The sequence below is a fragment of the Adelges cooleyi genome, unplaced genomic scaffold, assembly GCF_023614345.1.
Source record: "Adelges cooleyi isolate 19-005CV unplaced genomic scaffold, UGA_ACOO_1.1 ACOO_flye_CR_arks_rails_tigmint_CR_PRNA_108, whole genome shotgun sequence".
Lineage (NCBI taxonomy): Eukaryota > Metazoa > Arthropoda > Insecta > Hemiptera > Adelgidae > Adelges > Adelges cooleyi.
In genome coordinates this window covers 14,290,204-14,311,153 of record NW_026095761.1, presented here as the reverse complement: position 1 = coordinate 14,311,153, position 20,950 = coordinate 14,290,204, and the positions used below count along the sequence as shown (strand labels likewise).

Genomic DNA, 20,950 nt, shown 5'->3' with positions numbered 1-20,950 from the left:
CTTCTCCAAGTGTTTACTCCATAGATAGTCAAATGTTTGTAATTTAAAATACATGAGGCAATCAACGGGTCTAATTTCAATGACTAACACAAAAATGTTGTGCTCACTTGAAAACAATTCGTAAACATGTTATTAATCAGCTGATGTATAAAAAGTAATAACGCGTTTTTGCCGCGTCAATTTTTGTTCAGCTTCAAATCAAATCTAAAAAAAAAATGTTGAGTACTTAGCTTCCCGAGTTACTTCCCCATTCCACCAGAGTAACTTTCTAGTAATAACCAGCGAAATTGCACTGGTTTCTACACTGGTAAACATATTACATTTAATATTTAAGTTTCCACCTAATAAAAGTTACGTTGCATTGCGTTTAATATATATATATATATATATATATACTCATGCAATACTAATATTGTAATGTTTTGTAGTTGAACAACTAGCTTTTTTAATGCTAGACAATTGGTTTTTTACGGGCGATTAAACAAAATAATTATATACACACTGCACACAAGTTATTATGTAAATCGTTATGACGTTGTGTAATCAATGTCTAAGTTCGTGCACGCCAATCGTTTCGAGAAAAATGATTTGACCGTTTTGACGTGCACAAAAATGTGAACATAATTTTACTATTAACATGTTGATGTTATGTGTATGTTATAAGAATACCGTAGTTGTTTTTATCATGAACATTCCGTTTTGCGGTAGGCATTACAGAAAGTAGAAACTATAATTTTATCTAATCGTTGTTTTGATTATTTCTCGATCACAACTTTTTTGTCAACAAGCCGTAGAGTCAATGTTATGAATTATTCACAAACACATTAGCAATATTGTTATTGTGGTTTTTGACTGGACAACATGTGTTTTATAATGCTTCTGCGTTCGTGACATCAACAGCTGAGATTGTGGTACATTAGGATTTAATAGCTACACGAGATGCATACCGAATATGCCATTTAGTCAATAATATACAATTGATTTTGTTCACCATTCTGAAACGATTGACTGTGAATTACTTGTCTAGTGTATTGTGTTTCTTCATCCGCTATTCCGGTCACACTATTAACAACAACAATATTTCATTAATTTAGGAAACCCAGCGCAGAAAGATCCAAAGTCCCAATGATGTATTCATCTGATTGACGATTCTTCCTCTATACAGAGCACGTATAGTAACTATTTTAACAAAAATATTTGTAAAATTTTGCTATAAAATATTTAAAAAAAATATAATGTTTGTACTGTCTAGGTGAACGTCTTTACCAAACAGCAAATATATAAGAAAATAATAATATTTTTTAACAAAACAATAGAATTTAAGAAACGTTAGTTTTTTCTTTAAAGTAATATATTCCTTTATAATACTTTCGCAACATTTTGTAAATACGTAGTTGAAACGTCGAATACCTGCCTTAAATATTTTTTTAATGTTTTTAGATTGTTAAAACTGAAATAATACATTTTTATAAATTACAAAAACTTTTAGGAAGTTAACGGCAGTTAATTTTAAAGTTAAAAGGGCGTCGCACCGCTCGTTTTTAAGGAGTAAAGTATAGGCAATTTTTTACAAAATCTTAATTTAAAGGTTAAACTGTGATGTGTAATTATATTATTTCAATAACTAGGACTCTATTTTGGTAGTTAATTTATTTGAAAGCGATTTAAAAATGTTTTTTCATCTCTACATGTTTAAGCAGGCTGATAATAACTCGCTTAATTTTGGTTTTAGAGTAAAAGCATCTATTATAAAATTAAAAGAAAACAATATTCCGGAGGGTACCACGGTGCGTTTTTTTCATTATTCCAAGTATAACGCTCAAAACATGGTTTAGAAATAACGACTATTTTAACATTTTTAAATGACTGTAACTTTCCAAAAAATGAATTTTTTTTTAATAACGCACCATGGTGGTGCCCTCCGGAATATTGTTCTCTTTTAATTTTATAATGGGTGCTCTTACTCTATAACCAAAATTAAGCGAGTTATTTTCAGTTGGCGTAAACATGTTTTTACCACTGAAAATAACCGGTGCGACGTCCTCTTAAACATTTAAGAAAAGTGGCCAGTGCTATACCAACATATTACATTAATCACTTTATCATAATATTTTTACCATTTTACTATAAATAATTAAAAATGTATAACTCAAGTACTAATACTTAATAGTAATAACAAATAATAAAATATATTATATTAACTTTTTTGATTGGTAATATTGAAATATAAGGTTATTTAATATTCATTTTACCATTTTTATAAATCATACGCCAAAATAATAGATACTCTGCTCATAATCGAATGCATTACTTTTTTTCAGTAGATAATAATTTTTCAGGTTGACCACAGAGTTTTACTATTATAATATTACTTTTAGCACCAAATGTTATTTAATACAACTCTGATCAATAAAACAATAATAATCTACCATTATTGGGTTTTTAATATTATCTTTAAGTATTATTTAACTTCTTACAATTAAAAATACTGTGATTTTTTTTTTTTTTTGGAAATAAATATTATATATATTGCGATGCGCTTGTTTCATTTCTAAAACGATAACGGAATAATAATGTTTAATTTTATTGAATAATAATATTATGAGAAAAGACGAATAATAATTATTATAGTTACTGACTAAATGTAAATGATGTAATAGTACTTACGACATTAGTCCAAACATCTATAGTAAGATTGTTCATTTTCTCAGGTAAAACACAATACCTTCTACTATCTAAAAAAATGGTATGTGCATCAACTGTAATACAATTAAATGTGTATACTTAAATAAAATATTCTCGCTGAAAACTGACCTAAATCCTAAGTCATATAATATATACCATATTCTTATTCGTAAAAGGATTAATATATTATATTATTAAAAACACGTTTTTTACTCAAACCATATCAGATATGAGCTAAAAAAATAATATTATAATCATATAATTTACCATTATAACAATTTTCTATGATACAGTACCCGGTAGATTATCTGATCCTTCCTCGATTATTCCAAATATAGTTTACAATTTTCATTTGTGATTTTCAGTCACAGTTAAAAGGTTAATGAACTGGTTATATCATAAATATAAAAATGGTAGACGTAACTATATAATAATAATAATAATAATACACTACACAATAATAATCCAGTTTACAACAATCTTTTAAAAAAATATGAATAATTTCAAAATGTTTTGTTTGAATTTGGTCGAAAATATTTTTAATAAAATACGGGAACCACTTAATAATTTATTTTAAACAATTACATAAATTATTCGTTAATAATTAAATACAATTTATTTAAGTCGTGAGTTTTAGTTTTAGTTACAAAAATGTACGGTACAAAAATAACAAAACACATTTCGTTTTAAGTGTATTGCCCCTAACACATCACGCCTATAAGAAATTTCGTACTCAAAAAATAACAATCAAAAGGGTATACTAGTGATTTTAAGAAGATAATATTACTAAAGAGTGAAAGAAAAAATATATTTTAAATATTGTATTTTTATGGATTTTCTTCAATATCATTATCAAAATTGATAACAAAAAATAAAAGAGAAAAAAATGCATGTGTACTTTTTTGCGTTGATTACATTATTTATACCAGTATGATAATGTTTAATTTCTTTACATCTGGAAAAAACTGGAACACATTGTTACAGGATTGATATCCCGGAAAAGATAACTCAGTAAAAGACATGTTTTAGTAAAACTTTTTTTAATTACAAAACAATCAATAAAAAACCTACTACAATATTATTTATTATTGAACACTTTATTTTTTTTAAAAATGTTTTTCATTAGATTATATTTACTAGAATGCATCTATTTTCAAACAAACATTTTTGTTACTTTTTAACGACATTCAGTCAATTTTAGTCACTTTTTTCTGACGCATTAATTAATTGCAACCCTGTTCTTCCATAATATTTGTTTGAGGTCATAAACATAGTTCATGTATAATTTGTTAATTAATTATAATAATTAGGAAAGATTATTGAATTATTTTCGTTGTAAATATTTTTTATTTCTTGCCAAAAAATGTTTTGTAAACATTTTTAATGATCATTATACTTTATTATACTATGTGTGTGTTGTAAAGTTCAATGACTTATAGGTAAAATTATTTTTAAAATGTAGGTATTAAACACTGTGAGTAATAACATTAATTAATATAATTTTATATTTATTTAGAATAGACATTGAGCAGACATCTATCGATACACAGGCAGTAGTAAAGGGCCGGTACAATGTGATATTCCTTTATATTATATTGGTTCATTATAATCTCCGTGAATGATATTTTCCAATGCTAACGCACTGCCTAACATTATATTATTCTAATTGAGGATGACTCTGTAATAAAGACATTTATAGTGTTTTAAATCCGTTATGGAATTCACGATGACGAGTTGCTTTGGTTTACTGGCAGGATAAGTTTCATATAATACCATCGTTCCTTACACGGCCGGTGTAGGTAAGTAATCCTTTTTAAATTAAAGTAAATTCACAGCACATGCACCAAACTAAATATATACACTGGATTGGACCCTCGTAAAACGTTAGATGTTTAATTCGTTACCGTTCTTACACTTTGGTACACTGTCTCATATAATGTGACATAATCACAGTTTTCCCAGTTACTATAAAAGGAAAAATAAATTTAAAAAACCAAAATTTTAAATGGTAATGTATGGGTATTATAATATAAACTTATTTGATGTTACTACTACATTTTCCAGGCTCACCAGAAGTCAGTCGTTAAATATGCAACCGATTGAAAATATTATACTTCATATAAAAAAAAATGTTTATAATGAGTTTTTGTAATATTTTCCTTCGACAATATTGCGTCAACAATAAATGTGAATCTTAAAAAACTAAAATATGAGACAAATTCCCATTTTTTATTAAAAAATAGAATAAAATAATTTTTTTATGAAAATATTGCAATAACGTTAGAAAACGTTATTAAAAATATTTTATGTCATATTTAAAAAATATTTTTAGCTAATTGGGACAATGCAGTTGAAATTTATACATTTTATTGCGTTAAAACTGTTTTAGGACAACACTGTGAATAAATTAGAAGAGTCATATTAAATAAAGTTTCAGAAAAAAATTAAGATTTGACTTAACTAGTTTTAACCAGGATTTGACTGGATTATTAAGTTAAAACGATGCTGTTTTCCGTACAATTTTAACGTTTATATTTTGGCCTAGTAACTGACTATGATATTTTAGCATAAGTAGATAAATATATAATTAACCTTTTTCTCAGCAAGACTAATTTTCAAAAGTGTTTCGTGACGTCAACCGATGACTTTGCTATTAACGTACATTTGTTTTTTTTTTTTTTTATATAGCACAGACACAAGTACATGGTTTTATCCGTGTAATAGTCGGTACTCAGCCGCGGCTTGAGTGATTTATATGTTACACAGACAGCATCAAGTTTATGGAATAAAACGCGAACCTAATGTAGTCATAATGTTTTGACAGAATGAGTACACGGGTAACGTCAGCTAAAACGAATGTAATTGCGCGACTGAAAATCGTAATACTTACTATAAATTTTACATAAGTGATTCATTAGAATAACGTACAAACTTTTATATGGTAGGTATATAACCTACCTTATCTTGGTTATATAATGACTATTATGACTTAAATTTTATAGAATAGTTTAAACAATTGTTTACTAGTTTTATCGCTCATTAGACAAAAGTACTTCATAAACGTGCATATTATTATTATCAAGCCATTTCATGTTGAACTAATACACAAACGTTTAGTGGAGTGATTTATATGTTTAAAATAAAGAAATATAAATAACAAGCTTTAGAGTTGTGTAAACATCTCTAAACATAGTTAATTGTTATATATACACGAGGATGACATTAATAAAAACTTATCGACGTTCTAACGATTCATTTTTTTCAATGATTATTTTTTGGTTTACACCAAGTAAACAAAAGACAAATTTCTATAACTTAAATAATGACTACAGTTTTAAAGTGATTAAAAAAAAAGGTCTTCGAGGAGACACCGTTTAAGTTTCCGGCTTTTCAAAAAACTAAATTTATATTCAGATTTAAAAGAACAATGATCGGTTGACCGTTGAAGACATTTCGTATATCCTACACACAACACTTGACCCATAATTTGTATTTTATCCCTTCGCGATAAACTAAACTCGATTGCCAGTTAAGGTCTAGGTTAAGAGGAAAAGCTTAGCTTTTTTTCGGATGGCCATTACCAAAAACACCCGAAAGGGTGGTTTCCGTCAAACGTCAATCGATCTGATATTTGTGTTGCTACCAAAGGGCAAATGCTCGACCGCCAGCGTTCTCGCGGTAAGCTGATCACCTAAATTTTTGGAAATATTTAAAGTTAAAAATGTATAAATATTTCAATTTTTGCATAAATATTGTTAATAAGTACAGCTAATGCGATACAAATGTAAATTGCTACGAATTTTCAACTTTCAGAAACACCCATGTTTTCAAAAGTGACGTTGTACCGTGGCCGTTGGTTATAATTTTTATTGGAGCGTGTAGAGTTTTTAAGACGTTTAAAGCCAAGGTCACAGCATAGCCCAAAGTGGACAATAGTGGGTGTAGTAATAACTTATCCGGGGTTTCGTCGAACGTTTGTATACTTCTACATAATAACAATAATAATAAATTCGAGGTACCGGTGGTTGTTTTTTCGAGTTGACAAAACGTTCGTCACGATCCGGGGCGCATTCCCGAGACGCCGGCACCCTCAGAGGAATACGTTTGTGTTTATTTTAACAGAGGTCTTTAAAAGGTAACCCAAAATTGAATAAAAAAAAAAAAAAACCTAAAACAAACCGAAAATTCATAGACGGCGGCGGCGGCCAACCAATCCTCATCGGCCCACTTTTTTTCTATATACACACCAGCCGGGTTACACACATGCACTCACATTTATACAATAACAATCATTACGAAACTGGTTTACCCGGGTTAAGACGGCGGCGGCGGCGGTAGTTGCAACTAAGACCGTCGTTCAAGAGCACAACCGTAACCGCATCACATGCCGTCACAGAAACTCCAACCACTCTTATGACCGAGTGCGTGTCTGTCGCGCGCGTTTTACCCGTCGGTTCGCCGTGCGTTCGTCCCGGTATAGTACGTACTAGTAATTTACTATAGGTTTTGTTTTTTTTTCTTAAAAAAAGTATATATTAAACCTATATACGAATAATTTTGTTTTTTTGTACCCGCGTGTGTCCGTGAGCGTTTGTTCGGTTCGCATATGTCAACCGTCGCTAGTTTCGGACTGATAATATAAATGGTCAAAAAAGCATCGAACGCCTCGGACTCCAACATGGTAAGCCTTTAAAGATTTTAACTGTTACTTTTCATCGACATACGTGCGAAATTAAGAGATGACAACCAAAGGATACAAATAAGTGGCATTTTTTAAAAATATTCGAAAGGCTGCGGGGAAAAAAGATCAATGTTAATTTTTTTTTGAAAATGACATTTTGGTATCAAATTATTTGTATTGACGTATTGTATCTGTAACAACCGCCGAAAGTTTAGGCAAACAGGCAAAATGTATTACGTTTTGAAATTAAAAACATGATTTTCTCAGAATGAACAAAAATTGACACTGATCTTTTTTCCCCGCAGTCCTTCATTTGTCAACAAACCATTTATCTGCCCGCGTTAGAATTTTTCATCGATTTTCGAGGGAGACACTAAAAAAAAACTGCGAACATCAGCCATAAAAATATTATTTTATTTTTCCATCCTGTAAAATTGTATACAAATCACTCGAGCCCTTTTGGTTCTCCCCACTTTAATTCCACTCGCATTATCAACTTACATAGCCTTTGTGTATTTTTATTTAAGCCGGAAATGCTCCAAGTCCAATCGCAAAGGTCTCAATTTCCACGCGCACATTCGATATTTTTTTTTTTAATTTTTGGTGCTTCATTCTTTCTACTTAACCCGAACCAAATCAGTCTAATATGTTCTCTCTCGTTTTCTGCCCTATGGCCTTTGACCTGAATATCACTGAGAACTTGCACCTTTGTAATAACTAATAACTTTACAAAATCATTAAAACTAAACTGGATATGTTACACTTTAAAGGAGCTTTATCGGATTATTAAATTAGTTATATGAAGCGTTGTAGGAATAATTTAAAATCTTAAGTAATAGGTACCATATTTTAATAATTAATCACTCGCCTAAACCTTTTTTTTTTCTATTCTACGCAGTGATTTGTCAGACGTGTTACCTTGATTTAATTTAAGTTACCTCTCTAATCCGATTATCGATAACAATATCATTATAATATTATAAGCGTGCTTAGGCATCGATCAAAACGCCCATTGCGATTAGACATAAGTACGCCATATTTTATATTAGTACTAGGTATAGGAAGTTAGATTTAATTCGGTTAACGAGCACACGTTGCACGGGTCGTGTTTATCATTAATTACTAATTATTATGGTAATTTCTAATAAAACTGCCGCTTTGTGATCAAAAACAGCATCTCATAGACTAGGGTACTAAAAAAAATTATTCTCATTACAAACGTCATTTAAAAAGAAAATCAATGATTTAAAATTCCTTATTTCTTTAGTTCCTGTATAATAATACTGAACGTTATACTATTACCGGCCCTAAACCGTTTGTTATGTACGTTTAGTTCGCCCAAGGAAATTATACAGACACCGCGCACGATCATTAATCAACGGGTAATAAAAATCTAATTTATATCTATAAATCCGTACATGAGACCGACCTAAGACCGATGTCTAGCTATTAGAAAAATAAATCGTTTATATAACTCTAGTGAATTCATTATAGTAAGCTGAGTGGTAATATTATAATGACCAGGGCCCAAAGAGGTATAGACCTTTATCAAGTAAATCCCAAAAAATTGGTCACAGTTACAAAATGAATCTAAAGAACAGTTATCGAAAATATAAAAATTCTATTAGAACAGTAATTTAAAAGTTCTAACAACAGAAACATGTTAAAAACACAAAAATGTAAATATATGTTCTATTATACATTTTGATATATGATCAACTAAAAATTTAGTGGATTTATTTTATTGGATTTGCGGTAAAATGATTTTCTTTTAAATTTATTTTATCTCACTTAGTAATTCGTTATTTTTTTACATAATTCATAATTATTCATATTGCAGTTGTATATATGGCATAATAAATTATTTAACTAGCATAAAATATCATAAAATATATTTTTTTCATCTAGATAAGATAATATGTGTATTTTCTAGAACTTATCTAGATTAGATAAATTATTTGTTGAATTTATCTAAATGAAACAATCTTAGTCAAGGCCGTCTTGGGCTATGCAGGGGCCCTCGGGCACACAGAGTTTGGGGACCCCCATCAGGCGGGACTCCCTGGGCTCGTGCTTTTAGGCTAAAGATGGAACTGATCTTAGTACTCATTTCATATTAACAAAATCATGATATCCATTACTAAAAAGTTTTACAGTAGTTGTTTGTTTGTGGATTTTTGGTTAAGTGCAGGTGTAACGTGTGCCGTTGTTGTTATTGATATTGCACTATTGAAAACGTAGACGGTAAAAAAAAATAAAACGATAATAAAATAATATACACACGTTAACCCTTTCCTTATTTCACGGATAGGGGGGGGGACAGGGGGGTTGGGTAATAAAATTGAAGACGCGGCTTCATATTATATTAGTATTATTTTTATTATATCTGCAAATGGCGATGCCGGTTCATAGTCGTTACTATGGTCGATGGCCGATGGTCTGGATAAGATAGGAAAAACGTACAGACAACCGGGTCAGATTTTTTTATTTCTTCCACTGGCGATAGTGGAATTTTTTTAAACTGTTCAATAATCAACGGCGTCTAACCGTCGAGCGGTCGTCAAATATTCTAAATAGAAACAGTATAATAATTACACGTTAGGTTATGATAATTTATATAACGCCACAGGTATAACACTACACGATGCCTACCTCACGGTTTGTTGCGATTATTCGGATAACGGATATTATACATCATGTTAGTCCATAACACGAGTGCGTTTCAAACGAAAAAAAAAAAATCTTAAATCGACCGGATAACAGCTTTCGGCACGCTTGTCGATACTATACAATAATTAATACACATATTTATAATTATTATACATAATATAACAAGTTACTGGTTTTACGCAATGCGCCAACGAGCAGATAATATCGTTTTCTATACAACCGATGCCAAGAGATATACCTGAGTACTGTAACATACGGGTTCAAGGTAGTGTTAAGTATAACGTTACAATGTGTAAGACTTTCACCAGAATTAGCCAAGTCCCATAGTTTATCCTGTATTTTATTCATTATATGTTGCTTAAAAGTTTTCGGATATGTGGACACAATCATTTGAAAAATGCTAATATGCAGATGTCACATACAAGTATCGATCTAAGCTGCTAAAAATCACTTAATTTTATAATAAACATTAAAAATATAATTGAAAAACTTTAATGTCATAACTTGGGCCTATACTGTTATGAGCTTATGATTTTACTATGTAAATTAACATACAACTTAAAATCAGAATATTATATCTAGAATCAAAAAAAAAATAATAATAATAAAAGTATATCATTCTCTCACAACACTACAAAATCAGATATAATCAACTTCAAACTCTTATTTCAAAATAATATTTTTATCATTTAATCGTTTATTTTACATAATATAATGCAAGTTTTTCTGCAGCTTTTACTAAACCACAGTTACTACGCGTAAAGTAATATTTTAAAAGTTTCATTAAACCTTTTTGTAAATAATAAATGCATTATGTTTACGAATAATACATAATACAAAATTTGAAACAAACGACGAATAACAAAATATAATATCGTCATAAATAAACAAACTATAAATAACTTAATAAAAGAAATTTTTTTTTTTTTATTGAAGTATTGGTGGACATTAGCTCTGCGTCATTATACGGTTATTACATTTTAGATGCGAATAAGTAAGTAGTAATTATCAAGGCTGCACGTAACCAAAACGGTTTAAAACACCCGAGTATTAGCCCGAACGTGCTATGACCGCTGAACTATTACAACGCGGTAAGGTCAAAAAAAAATACTTGAGAAAATATAGACTTAAGAATTATGTCACGGTCCGCGCGTACAACCGGAAGCCGGTATATAATACACCGCCGTGCATTCAACTCGAAACCTTTCGGACAAGTGTTTTTTTTTAACTGTTCATTAAAAGAATTAATAATACCAACACGGCGGTCGGTCATTAGGGTTTCGGGAGCGTCTAAAATAACACCTTACTATTACCGCGACGTTTAAACTTTATATACGGAATGTTGCGTTGTTGTCATTCACTTGTTGGGCGGCTCATAGCACGCGCTCTGCAATGTGTACACTACACACAATCCATTATTCTGCAAACCCGAAACATACAGAATGATTCATTAAAGTGTAGAGGCGGATCTAAGAATGATAAAAGGGAGGGGCTAGAAAAAAATTCACTTTAAATATATATATAATCAGAGCTAACGTTTACGTAGTAAAAAATTCTATAATATTATTATAATAAAACAAATACACTTTAATAATGGCTACAATTTAAGTACGTAAGGGGGTGGCTTCAGCCCCCATAGCCTCCCTCGTATCCGCTCCTGTTAAGGGTAAGACACTAATTTTCTCATAAAATAATTGCAATTTTATAGTTTTTTTTATTTTTTTCAAAACTACAAATGTTCTAAAAATGTCGCAGTCTTTTCTATAGTTCTATCAACTTTTGAAACTTAAACGCTAACGTGTATATTTAATTAACTTTTTAACTTTAGAACAGTTTGCTGAATATTTTGATCGATCGCTAACCAGTTTTAGATAATTACTTTTAAAGTTTAAAATTTAGAATGGGAGGAAAGCTGGAGTGGAGTATTTGTTTTTCTGCGTGGGTTACTCAATTGCTCTCCATATCCTTTCCTAATTTTAAACTTAAATAACTTCAAAAGTAATTATTCAAAACTGGTTATCGACCATTCAAAATGTTCGGCAAATTATTGTTAATTTAAACATTTAACTAAGTATTATATACGTTACCATTTGAGTTAAGAAAGTTGATAAAACTCTGGATGGAAATAGAAAGGCTAAACATTTGAGTATTGTTTCATATTGTGAAATACTATAAAGTGTCTCCAAAAAGAAAAACTACAAAATTGCAATTATTTTAAGAGAAAATGTATATATATATATATTATAGTGACGATTTTAATTGTTGTCAATGTCGACCACGAGTGATTTTAAAACCAAAAAAAAAACAAATTTTCCTCGAGGACAAGGAAATTTAATACTCAAAATCATATCTGTGATACGAGTTAAAAAAACATGTTTCTGTTTTTATACTTGCCCAATGGGCACAAAACATGGCCATTAAAAAACCCTCTGAAGACGGGTTAGGTACGTCCAACTGCGAATAGTAGTAATATTATATAATTATCCTCTTTTGATTAATTAAGGTCGACCGCGGTAGGAAACGATCCGTAGGAGGCAGGAGGAGTTTTTATAATAATTTTGCTTCCTCTTCGTGAGTTACATAGGACACGACATGCGTTAAGAGATATGGTTATTATAATTTGCTTTCTATACATGTATGTACATAGAAACATTGTGTCTTCGAGTCGGTCGGGAAGTTTGCACATAAAAATCCAAAGTAAATTGTTTAGCTGCTAAAATGCGTCGACCTTTGGTAACCCAAAGCCGTTATCAAATTGACGGTTTTGTGTATTTTTTACGACAGCCGAATTTCAAATTATACGTCTACCGATCGACGACCGTGAACGTTAGACGGTCTTCAAGGAGGCGGTTATGGCGTTGAATTTTGGAAAACCATCATTACATCCCATTTTCTAAGTAAAAATGTATTTCTTTTCGGAAAGTTATGAGGTAAAAATTGTAAAAACGCAATGTCCTTTTAATAGTTTTGAGATCTTTCTTTTTATGATGTAAGAATCCCATTTTTATGACTTCAATAATGTGCAGAGAATTGGTATTTTTTTATTGTGCCTGGGCTCGCAATAAGTTTTTAACGGCTAGACAGAGTTTTTCATGCAGTCTGTTGAACGGATTCCGAATGTTAAATTACATAAGTGGCGCCCACGCCAGTTTTTACCACTGCAAAATGGTACTCGTGTAAAATATTATGTTATGCGTTGCAAAATTATATAATATGTACCCCAAATTAAAAAATAATAACTGGAAAATAATAATTTCATTTGATCAACAGCTAATTTTAAAAAAAATGTTTGTCGAATAGTGCCTAAATATTGTGTTTTCCTTTAATCAAGAACGACGACCGGGGTTGAAATGTCGAAATAGTTTACCTCCCATCAAAATTTCACAGTACACATATTTATATAAAATATAATTGTTAACTCATTACACCTAATTGGCATATACAGTCATTATTATCCAGTTAAACGACAAGTACCAATCATTTTTCAAGCTTATTGTTACAAAGTATAATTTTTTAGAAAATAAACAAAATAATGTCCTATTTCTTTATAATACATTTGTGTAGCTAAAGACCAGAAAATAACACATCTAACAAAAACTAAAACCAGTAAACATTTGTAATTTTATCAAAGTTGATAAAAATAGTCCTAAATTAAAATGGTTCTTTTTTTTATTAAAGCCTAGCAAATGTTTGGTATTCATCCAAAAATATTTGTTAATTAGATTTACGCGGAGGTAATCGCCAATTAATTACTCTGTATAAGTTCATAATAATAATATGTATTGTGAATTTGTAGAAATCCAAAATAATGGTACAATTTTAAAATCTTATTGGAAAAACTATTCGATTTCAATGTAAATAATATATGATGATCTCATCGTTGTTTACTTTCTACACTTATCAATGTATTTTTTTTTCCCATCGTTCATACAGTTTGGTGTCGAAACGTTTTGATGAAGGCGATTTTTTTTTTATCACTTCCAGACGGTTTAGTAATATATTCCTAAAGACCAATGCGAGCTCTGCGGGTATTTTACTCGTCGTCCTCGCAGAATGCCCGTCGAATTATTTTTGTACATTTTTTTATTTCTACACTTACACAAACAAACACACGTCGCATTTGATTACATGCAAATCCGCGTTTAATTCGTTTCGACGTGCCTATGCGAGTTTCCGTGGGAATTCACATAATAATAATATTATTATGGGCACACGGGTAATCTCGGTCACGAGGCTTGGTGTGTTATTTTTTCTTCTTACTTGTCCGTGAAAACAATTATTGTCGGCAATCGTTGGCCAGATAGAAGAAACGACCGAGGAACATCCGAAACAAAATAGCGTTTTATAGTGCCCGATATGTTGTTGGTTCGTTGTTGGTCCGTTTGGAAAAACTACGGTTATCTTCACACTATCCGCGTTGTACTTGCGCACACACAACGCTATGGGCCGTTTATTATTGACGATGACGAACCGTAAATAACGCACAACGGCTATCGCCAAAAAAAAAATAATAAAAAACGGTTAGCGGCTGTTGCAGGCGTATCCGCCAATTTCGCATTCTACAATACAAAATATAATATCGTTATAAACATATTATAATACGGTTCGAGCACCTTGACAAAAATAATAATGAAAAAAATATATATACTCAAAAATAAACATCTCAGACGGCGGACAGACCGACAGATCCGCCGTTGCCGCTGAAAAACGGGGTCGATCTCGGTTTGTGTGTAAACATATTATTCATCGGTCGAATTACGTCCGGTCTCTTGCCTACTATCGATTTTAATGTGTTATTCAGACACACACACACACACACACACAAACAAACACACGGTGATTATTTGACTGCTATCGACGCCGGCGATGATGACGAAGGCTCTCGTTTAACGGTATCCGACTCGAGTATGATGATAATAATAATAATAATATGTGTAATCGAGCAGACATGTATGAGTATATATATAACATACATATAGTACTAGTAACTGGATATCCGCATAATAAAATAACAATAGTTATCCTTATTAAAATATATAAGCGTTAAAAGCAGTACTCGAGAAAGTCAACCGAGTTTTTTTAGATTTTTTTTTTTATTTAAAATTCCTCCTAGCGGTCATCGTCGTGCATATCCTTATTGTGTATATCCTTACGTGAATTTTGTTTTGTGCCGCGGCCCGCGTTAGATACCGTTTGTCAGTTGTAAAACAATATGGTTTCGTTAAAAACCGATTTTCAGAACGTCTAAGTGGACTGGAAAATATGGAGCATGTTAGATTTGGTATTTGACGGAATACGCTATAATATGTTTGCACCAATGAAGACACAATAAGTAATTTAAAACTCCCTATACTGACTACGCCAACGTTTAGAACAATAAACAAACTGGTCAAAGAAAACGAGTAATTAAAAATTATTCTTATATACTCGAACCCGATAATAGTCATTAATTAATTTTTTTTTTTATTGTTATCCTCGCGCGTGGCATTCTTATTGAGAACTGTAAAAGCACATGCCAATCTAAATAATACAAATAAAACGTCGCTAAATCACACCGTGTTACACACGGACCTTATCAAATTCGTTGTAGTATGCGGAAGTCGGCAGATCTTAAAAACGAGGTTTTTATATGTTTTCTTTACTAGACGTTCATTTGCATGAGTTGTTAGTAAGTATAAAATATAAAACGTATACACAGTATAAATTCTTTTCCGGTCATTAAGTCAATGGTGTTTTTCACCTGCCGTGCTCTTCCACAGTTGCTATACGGCACATGATGGCGGTCGCCTTCGACCGTATGGCAGCTGGTGGGCGTTTAAGAGACTTTAATGCTAGACCACAAGAACTAATAGCGATTTGCAGCTATGGTCACACGTCGTATTTTCGTACTTCAAATTTTGTGTAAACCTAATGAGGGCCTCACATAACGCCCTCACCACCCTTTCTACAATTATTTAAGATTTAGTTGTTATAAAAGAAAACCATGGTAAATTAGTATTAATTTAAAAAAAAAACGAGTTTAATATTTAAAGTTATTAAAGCACAAATTAGTTTAAACAACAAAATAGATAATGTTGCAAAATATTTTTATTTGTGAGATAAGATGAAAATTTCATGAGTTAGTAAATTTGTCCAATGTTTTAATATATCTGGTCATTTTGCCGTAGTAACATGAAGTAATGATTATTAGTTAAAATGGGGTAAAGAACGACGCCCACGGCCAGTCTATAATAGTATACACATTATGTATATTATACAAATTAAACAGACACACAAGCCGAGTTGTGCACGCCGTTAGTATGGGAAAACAATGGGCATTGCTCGTCTGTCCCCTACAGTCTGTTGGTGCCGGACGAGCACTGTGAATAGCGAATGTCGTCTCAAAGCCTCCGGCAACAAATCGATCGACCTCGTGTTCTGGCAAAGATGCGGCGGCGGCGTCGTGTATAAAGGGGTGTTGAGGGCATTGTTTTTTGACTTTTGAACTGACAGGATGGTATAGTCCTTGATGTCTTAAAAGAATAATAATAATAGAATTGAAAAAAAAACCCGTAAGGCGACTATTATCCGAGGCGGTGAAGATTACACACACACACACACAGAAAATACACAAGCGTACACGGTTCACGGCAAACAAACTGTTGATACTTGATAACGCGATAACTTCTAATCGTGTGTGTAATAATATATATTATAACTCGTAAATAATATGATCCGCCCTATAATGTGTGTATACATAATGCGGCTCGCCATCGAGATATTAGTTATGACAACATTTCGGTCGGACGATCAACAACGTAATAGTATAATATAATATTATAATTATTATTATGATAGTCGTATGCTAGTACCCATATATTATTAATGCTAGTATACTGTCGTTGAAGACTGAAGTCTACGCGCTGTAATGTACTTTTATTTTTGTCTTGTGTAATACTATAATAACAGTATTAGTGTGTGTTCTCATGCTATTGCGACGGACGACACTGGTGACTTTTAATTTTTTTTCAGAAAAACAATGACCATTTGAGCCGGGCCGAGCCGATTTAGTAACGCCAAGTAAAAAAACCGAACAGAACTGCAATAGAAATATAGGAAAGATGTAACGCACTTTGTCATCCAATGTTCAAGGGTGAGCGCGCTGTCTGAAATTTTAAAGTATAATGATTTTTCATCGACTTAGGCGAGCAAGCACTCACATGGCAGAGTCAGAGCGTAACATAATATCATACATTTGTTGTACGCTTGATTGAATGACAAATGGCATCCGATCTAGTACAGGTACTCCATAATTGATCGAATTCATGACGGTTTGGTGCATTAATAACGTGGAATAGAGAGTATAATGATTTATAGGTACAAGCTGTTATCTGAGCCGTACCTACAAACATCAGTTTAGTGGCCATTTGCCTTTGGTGGGTAGTAAAAAAAATGAAGAATCTATTTTCGAGCCACAAAATAAATAAAATACAAATTTAAATGCACAGCGTTGCCTACACACTAATCCAAATCTCAAATCCGATAAAAATGTAAAAGATGATTCGACAAAATCTTTATTCTAAAAATTATCCATTGATTGGTAAATAAAACATTATTTATTTGGGCAATATATTTATAAATCCTTTGCTGATTTCATAGTATCTGTTAAGTTATAGGCAACTAATTGATCATTTATTAATTATTATCCTCGATGGGATGCTGAGTAGGTTGAGGGTGATGTTCTTACAATGTGTTTTTTTTTGTCTGAACCCACAAATATTTCTAAAATGTATCTAATCTTATAGATTTAAAACCGTACCTGAAAGGTGCTTCATTTCACTTTTTCGAGTTTATATTAAACGCTAAATATAATTTGTACCTTCTAATATATTGCATGCCAATGTTGTAACTTTAATATCCTATACATTTCTAATGCAGCTAAACTAAGCTATATTGACACTTTACCTTCGCTTAAGTATTGGTCTATATTATTACCAGACATTGATAGCTAACGAACCCAGACATTGATAGACAAGACAGCAATCATACAATAGGCAAAATTCGATTGCTCGGTCTTACTCTTGGCCTTGTTCGAGTCCTTATATTTTATCAGTCGACCGTATAACTAAATGTATGGTTATATGCGCAGTACCCTGTGGTTGTACCCACCGACCCATTCCCGCGTTCATGTACAAACAGCTTAACTCCTGACAAGGACACGTCCGTCCCATTGTTTTAACTGAGATTTGTTTTATTATGCGCATCGTGTACAAAATAATATTGTTGTCTGATCCAAAGAGAGAAAGCTTTAATGTTAATTACGCTTTGAGATTATTTGTTCTTGGAAACAGAACACAAGGTCAACCCTTACTACATTGAAATATAACTTCTCGAATATACAATACCACACAGTACACACGCCGTCTACAAACCCATAATATTATGTACATATAATAGTACTTCAAAATTAAACTTATTAGAAATAATTTCAAATGTAATTGTAAAATAAAACTACAATTTTAGCCGTGCCTAAAATGCATTAAACGTGTAATTACACTATTTCTGACTTGACAGAGTGATATAGAACGACAATAGAGAGGGAGTGAATTTGCTCAGAGTTAGGCACAATAAAGCGTATAGGAATGTCTAATCGTATAATAAATTTATGGTAGTTGTGAACAGTGAAATATGCAAAATGTAAATATTTTAAGTAGTAACACAGTACTTCGATAATTCTAATCAATTTAAAACAAATTAAAATAGTTTTAACTCATTATTTTCATTCTTCAGTCTTGGGTAGGTATTCAATTTTTTATTAAACCTTTCCTTAACTTGACCTTAAAATTTCGCAGCTTTGGCAACCCAACAAAACCCATATTTTTAGTTAATAACACAAATTTTCTGTTTAAAAAAAGATTCCACCGAGCTCTGGTTTTTTACCAACTCTGAAAATTTGTCATTTGTAAGTTATAAAAACAAATTACTGGTATAAACTGCTCAATAATTAATACAATGACCTTTTGCCATCATTACTCTTATAGTGAATAACTGGTAAATGTACCTACTATTATTATTTCAATTTTTACTCCAGCGCCCATCAATAAACGAGTACCGTGTCTAATTTAATGGCGCAAGACGGTCTTTTGATCCACAGTAGTCAATTAAAAAAAAAAAAAAACAAATAAATACATTATATTTTGATACGAGTCGTCAGTCTAGGTAAGTTACAATAAAGCGGTACATATATATTTTATACGTATAATATAATATTATAGAACTCGGAGGCGTCATTAATTGTGTATATAGTTTCGTTCCAGTTAATTTCTCGGTACCATATAATCAAATACGAATCATCATTACACCTGTGCAGTATGTATAACGCTCGTATGCACAAAAACGGCACTATAAAACAGTTTTAGCGTTTAGTTTCTCGCACGGTCCCGTCCCTTGTGCAATTTTTAACGATGCATCGAGTCTCACGTTTGTGAATTTTTTCGCAAACCTCACAAAGACAGATTTGTTTTTTTATTGCGCCTTGTCTTAATGTTATGCATTACACACGAGTCCATACCTATCTATATTTAATTTCAAATTTTATTAACGTTTCGCGTGCAATAAGGGTACGCGTGTAGCGGATCCGCAGCCACGTGGGTTAAGTACTCAGACACGGGACTATTACATAACAATGTCTTAAAGACTAGCAACTGCGAGGTGCGTTTTACTTTTTTTTTTGTCTTCGCCCACTTTCACGACCGATTCGCACAAAACATAAACTTCACAATACGCACAGTACACACACACATGCGCTCTATAGGTCTAACAAGGTGGCGCAACAACAATAAACCATAATCAGTGGCTAATAAATAAATAATAATCGTCGGGGATTCGGGTATCGCAGCAGCAGCTGATGCTCTATCAACGGTACCCATATAATATAATATACCGTGTATTATGAGATAGACACGACTGCACGCCGCCTACGACAAACCCACAGAGCGTTCGTCTCGGTCTCGACCACCGCCGTCGCACATGTCCATTGATTTATCCTCGCCGGTACTTACACTGGGCAAATCCTCTATTGTGTAGTTTGTTCGAATTCGAGTCGCTTGCCCCTTTCCAAGTTCCACAATACCTACTGTAAATAATCATAAAACAAAACTTACCGTCATGCATTGTTCGATACGTTAAACAATAACGCAAAATTGGTTCAAATTGGCGTAGGGTTTGTTTGAAATATTTACATGGCTTACTGTTACACCTATATTACAAATTGGAAATTGTTAACGGTTATCATCTTCCATCTTTAAGTACTAAAAAGTTTGACTGGTTGATAGTCAGTTTTAGATAACTATTTTTGAAGTTATTGAAGTGTTAAGCTTAGAGCAGGAGGAGAGGCGGAGTGTAGTATTATTTTTACATGCGCGTCTTCCCCCTTCGATCCTAACTTTTAAACTGTTTTCTCCTGTCTTCTTTTTTTTTATCGTTCACTGCCGCCGGCTTTTCCTGTTCATGGACTCAAATTGGCTTCATTGTATTAGTCAAATGTTTTCTGGTCTTACTATTTAATATTATTTATTAATAAAATAATAAGGTTTTATATAGATATAAGGTATTAAATTGAAACAACACACATGCACTGGTTTTCTTTACACTCGTTAGTTATTTAAAATAAACAACTACGGTCCAATTATTATGTATTAAGTAATTATAAGATAATCAAGTCGTAAGTAACCGTGGTCGATTCGCCCAGACATTATGGTCATTTTTAATTTTACATAAATATACATAAATAGCTAAATGATAAATGTGGTGATTTTCCTAGGTGCGTCGCAAGTAAGTAAATTGTGATAGACGGTTATTATTTAAAAAACCGAATATGGCCGTGAAAAAACGTAGGTCGCCAACATTGTAATATATAATAACTTATATAACACA

At 31.9% G+C, this 20,950-nt stretch overlaps 1 protein-coding gene across 3 annotated transcripts in view; it reads left to right on the top strand.

Moving 5' to 3' along the window:
- The first annotated feature begins 7,049 nt into the window (after positions 1-7,049).
- LOC126846442 (uncharacterized) overlaps positions 7,050-20,950 on the top strand; it is a 61,962-nt gene continuing 48,061 nt past the window's right edge. For 2 of the 3 annotated variants that reach the window (XM_050585837.1, XM_050585856.1), the window contains exon 1: positions 7,050-7,366. In XM_050585837.1, the coding sequence (XP_050441794.1) occupies positions 7,328-7,366 (39 nt within the window). In that variant the 5' untranslated portion in view covers positions 7,050-7,327. Of the gene's footprint in view, positions 7,367-17,150; positions 17,169-20,950 lie in introns of those variants that run through there. The other variant, XM_050585864.1, reaches the window with a different exon arrangement.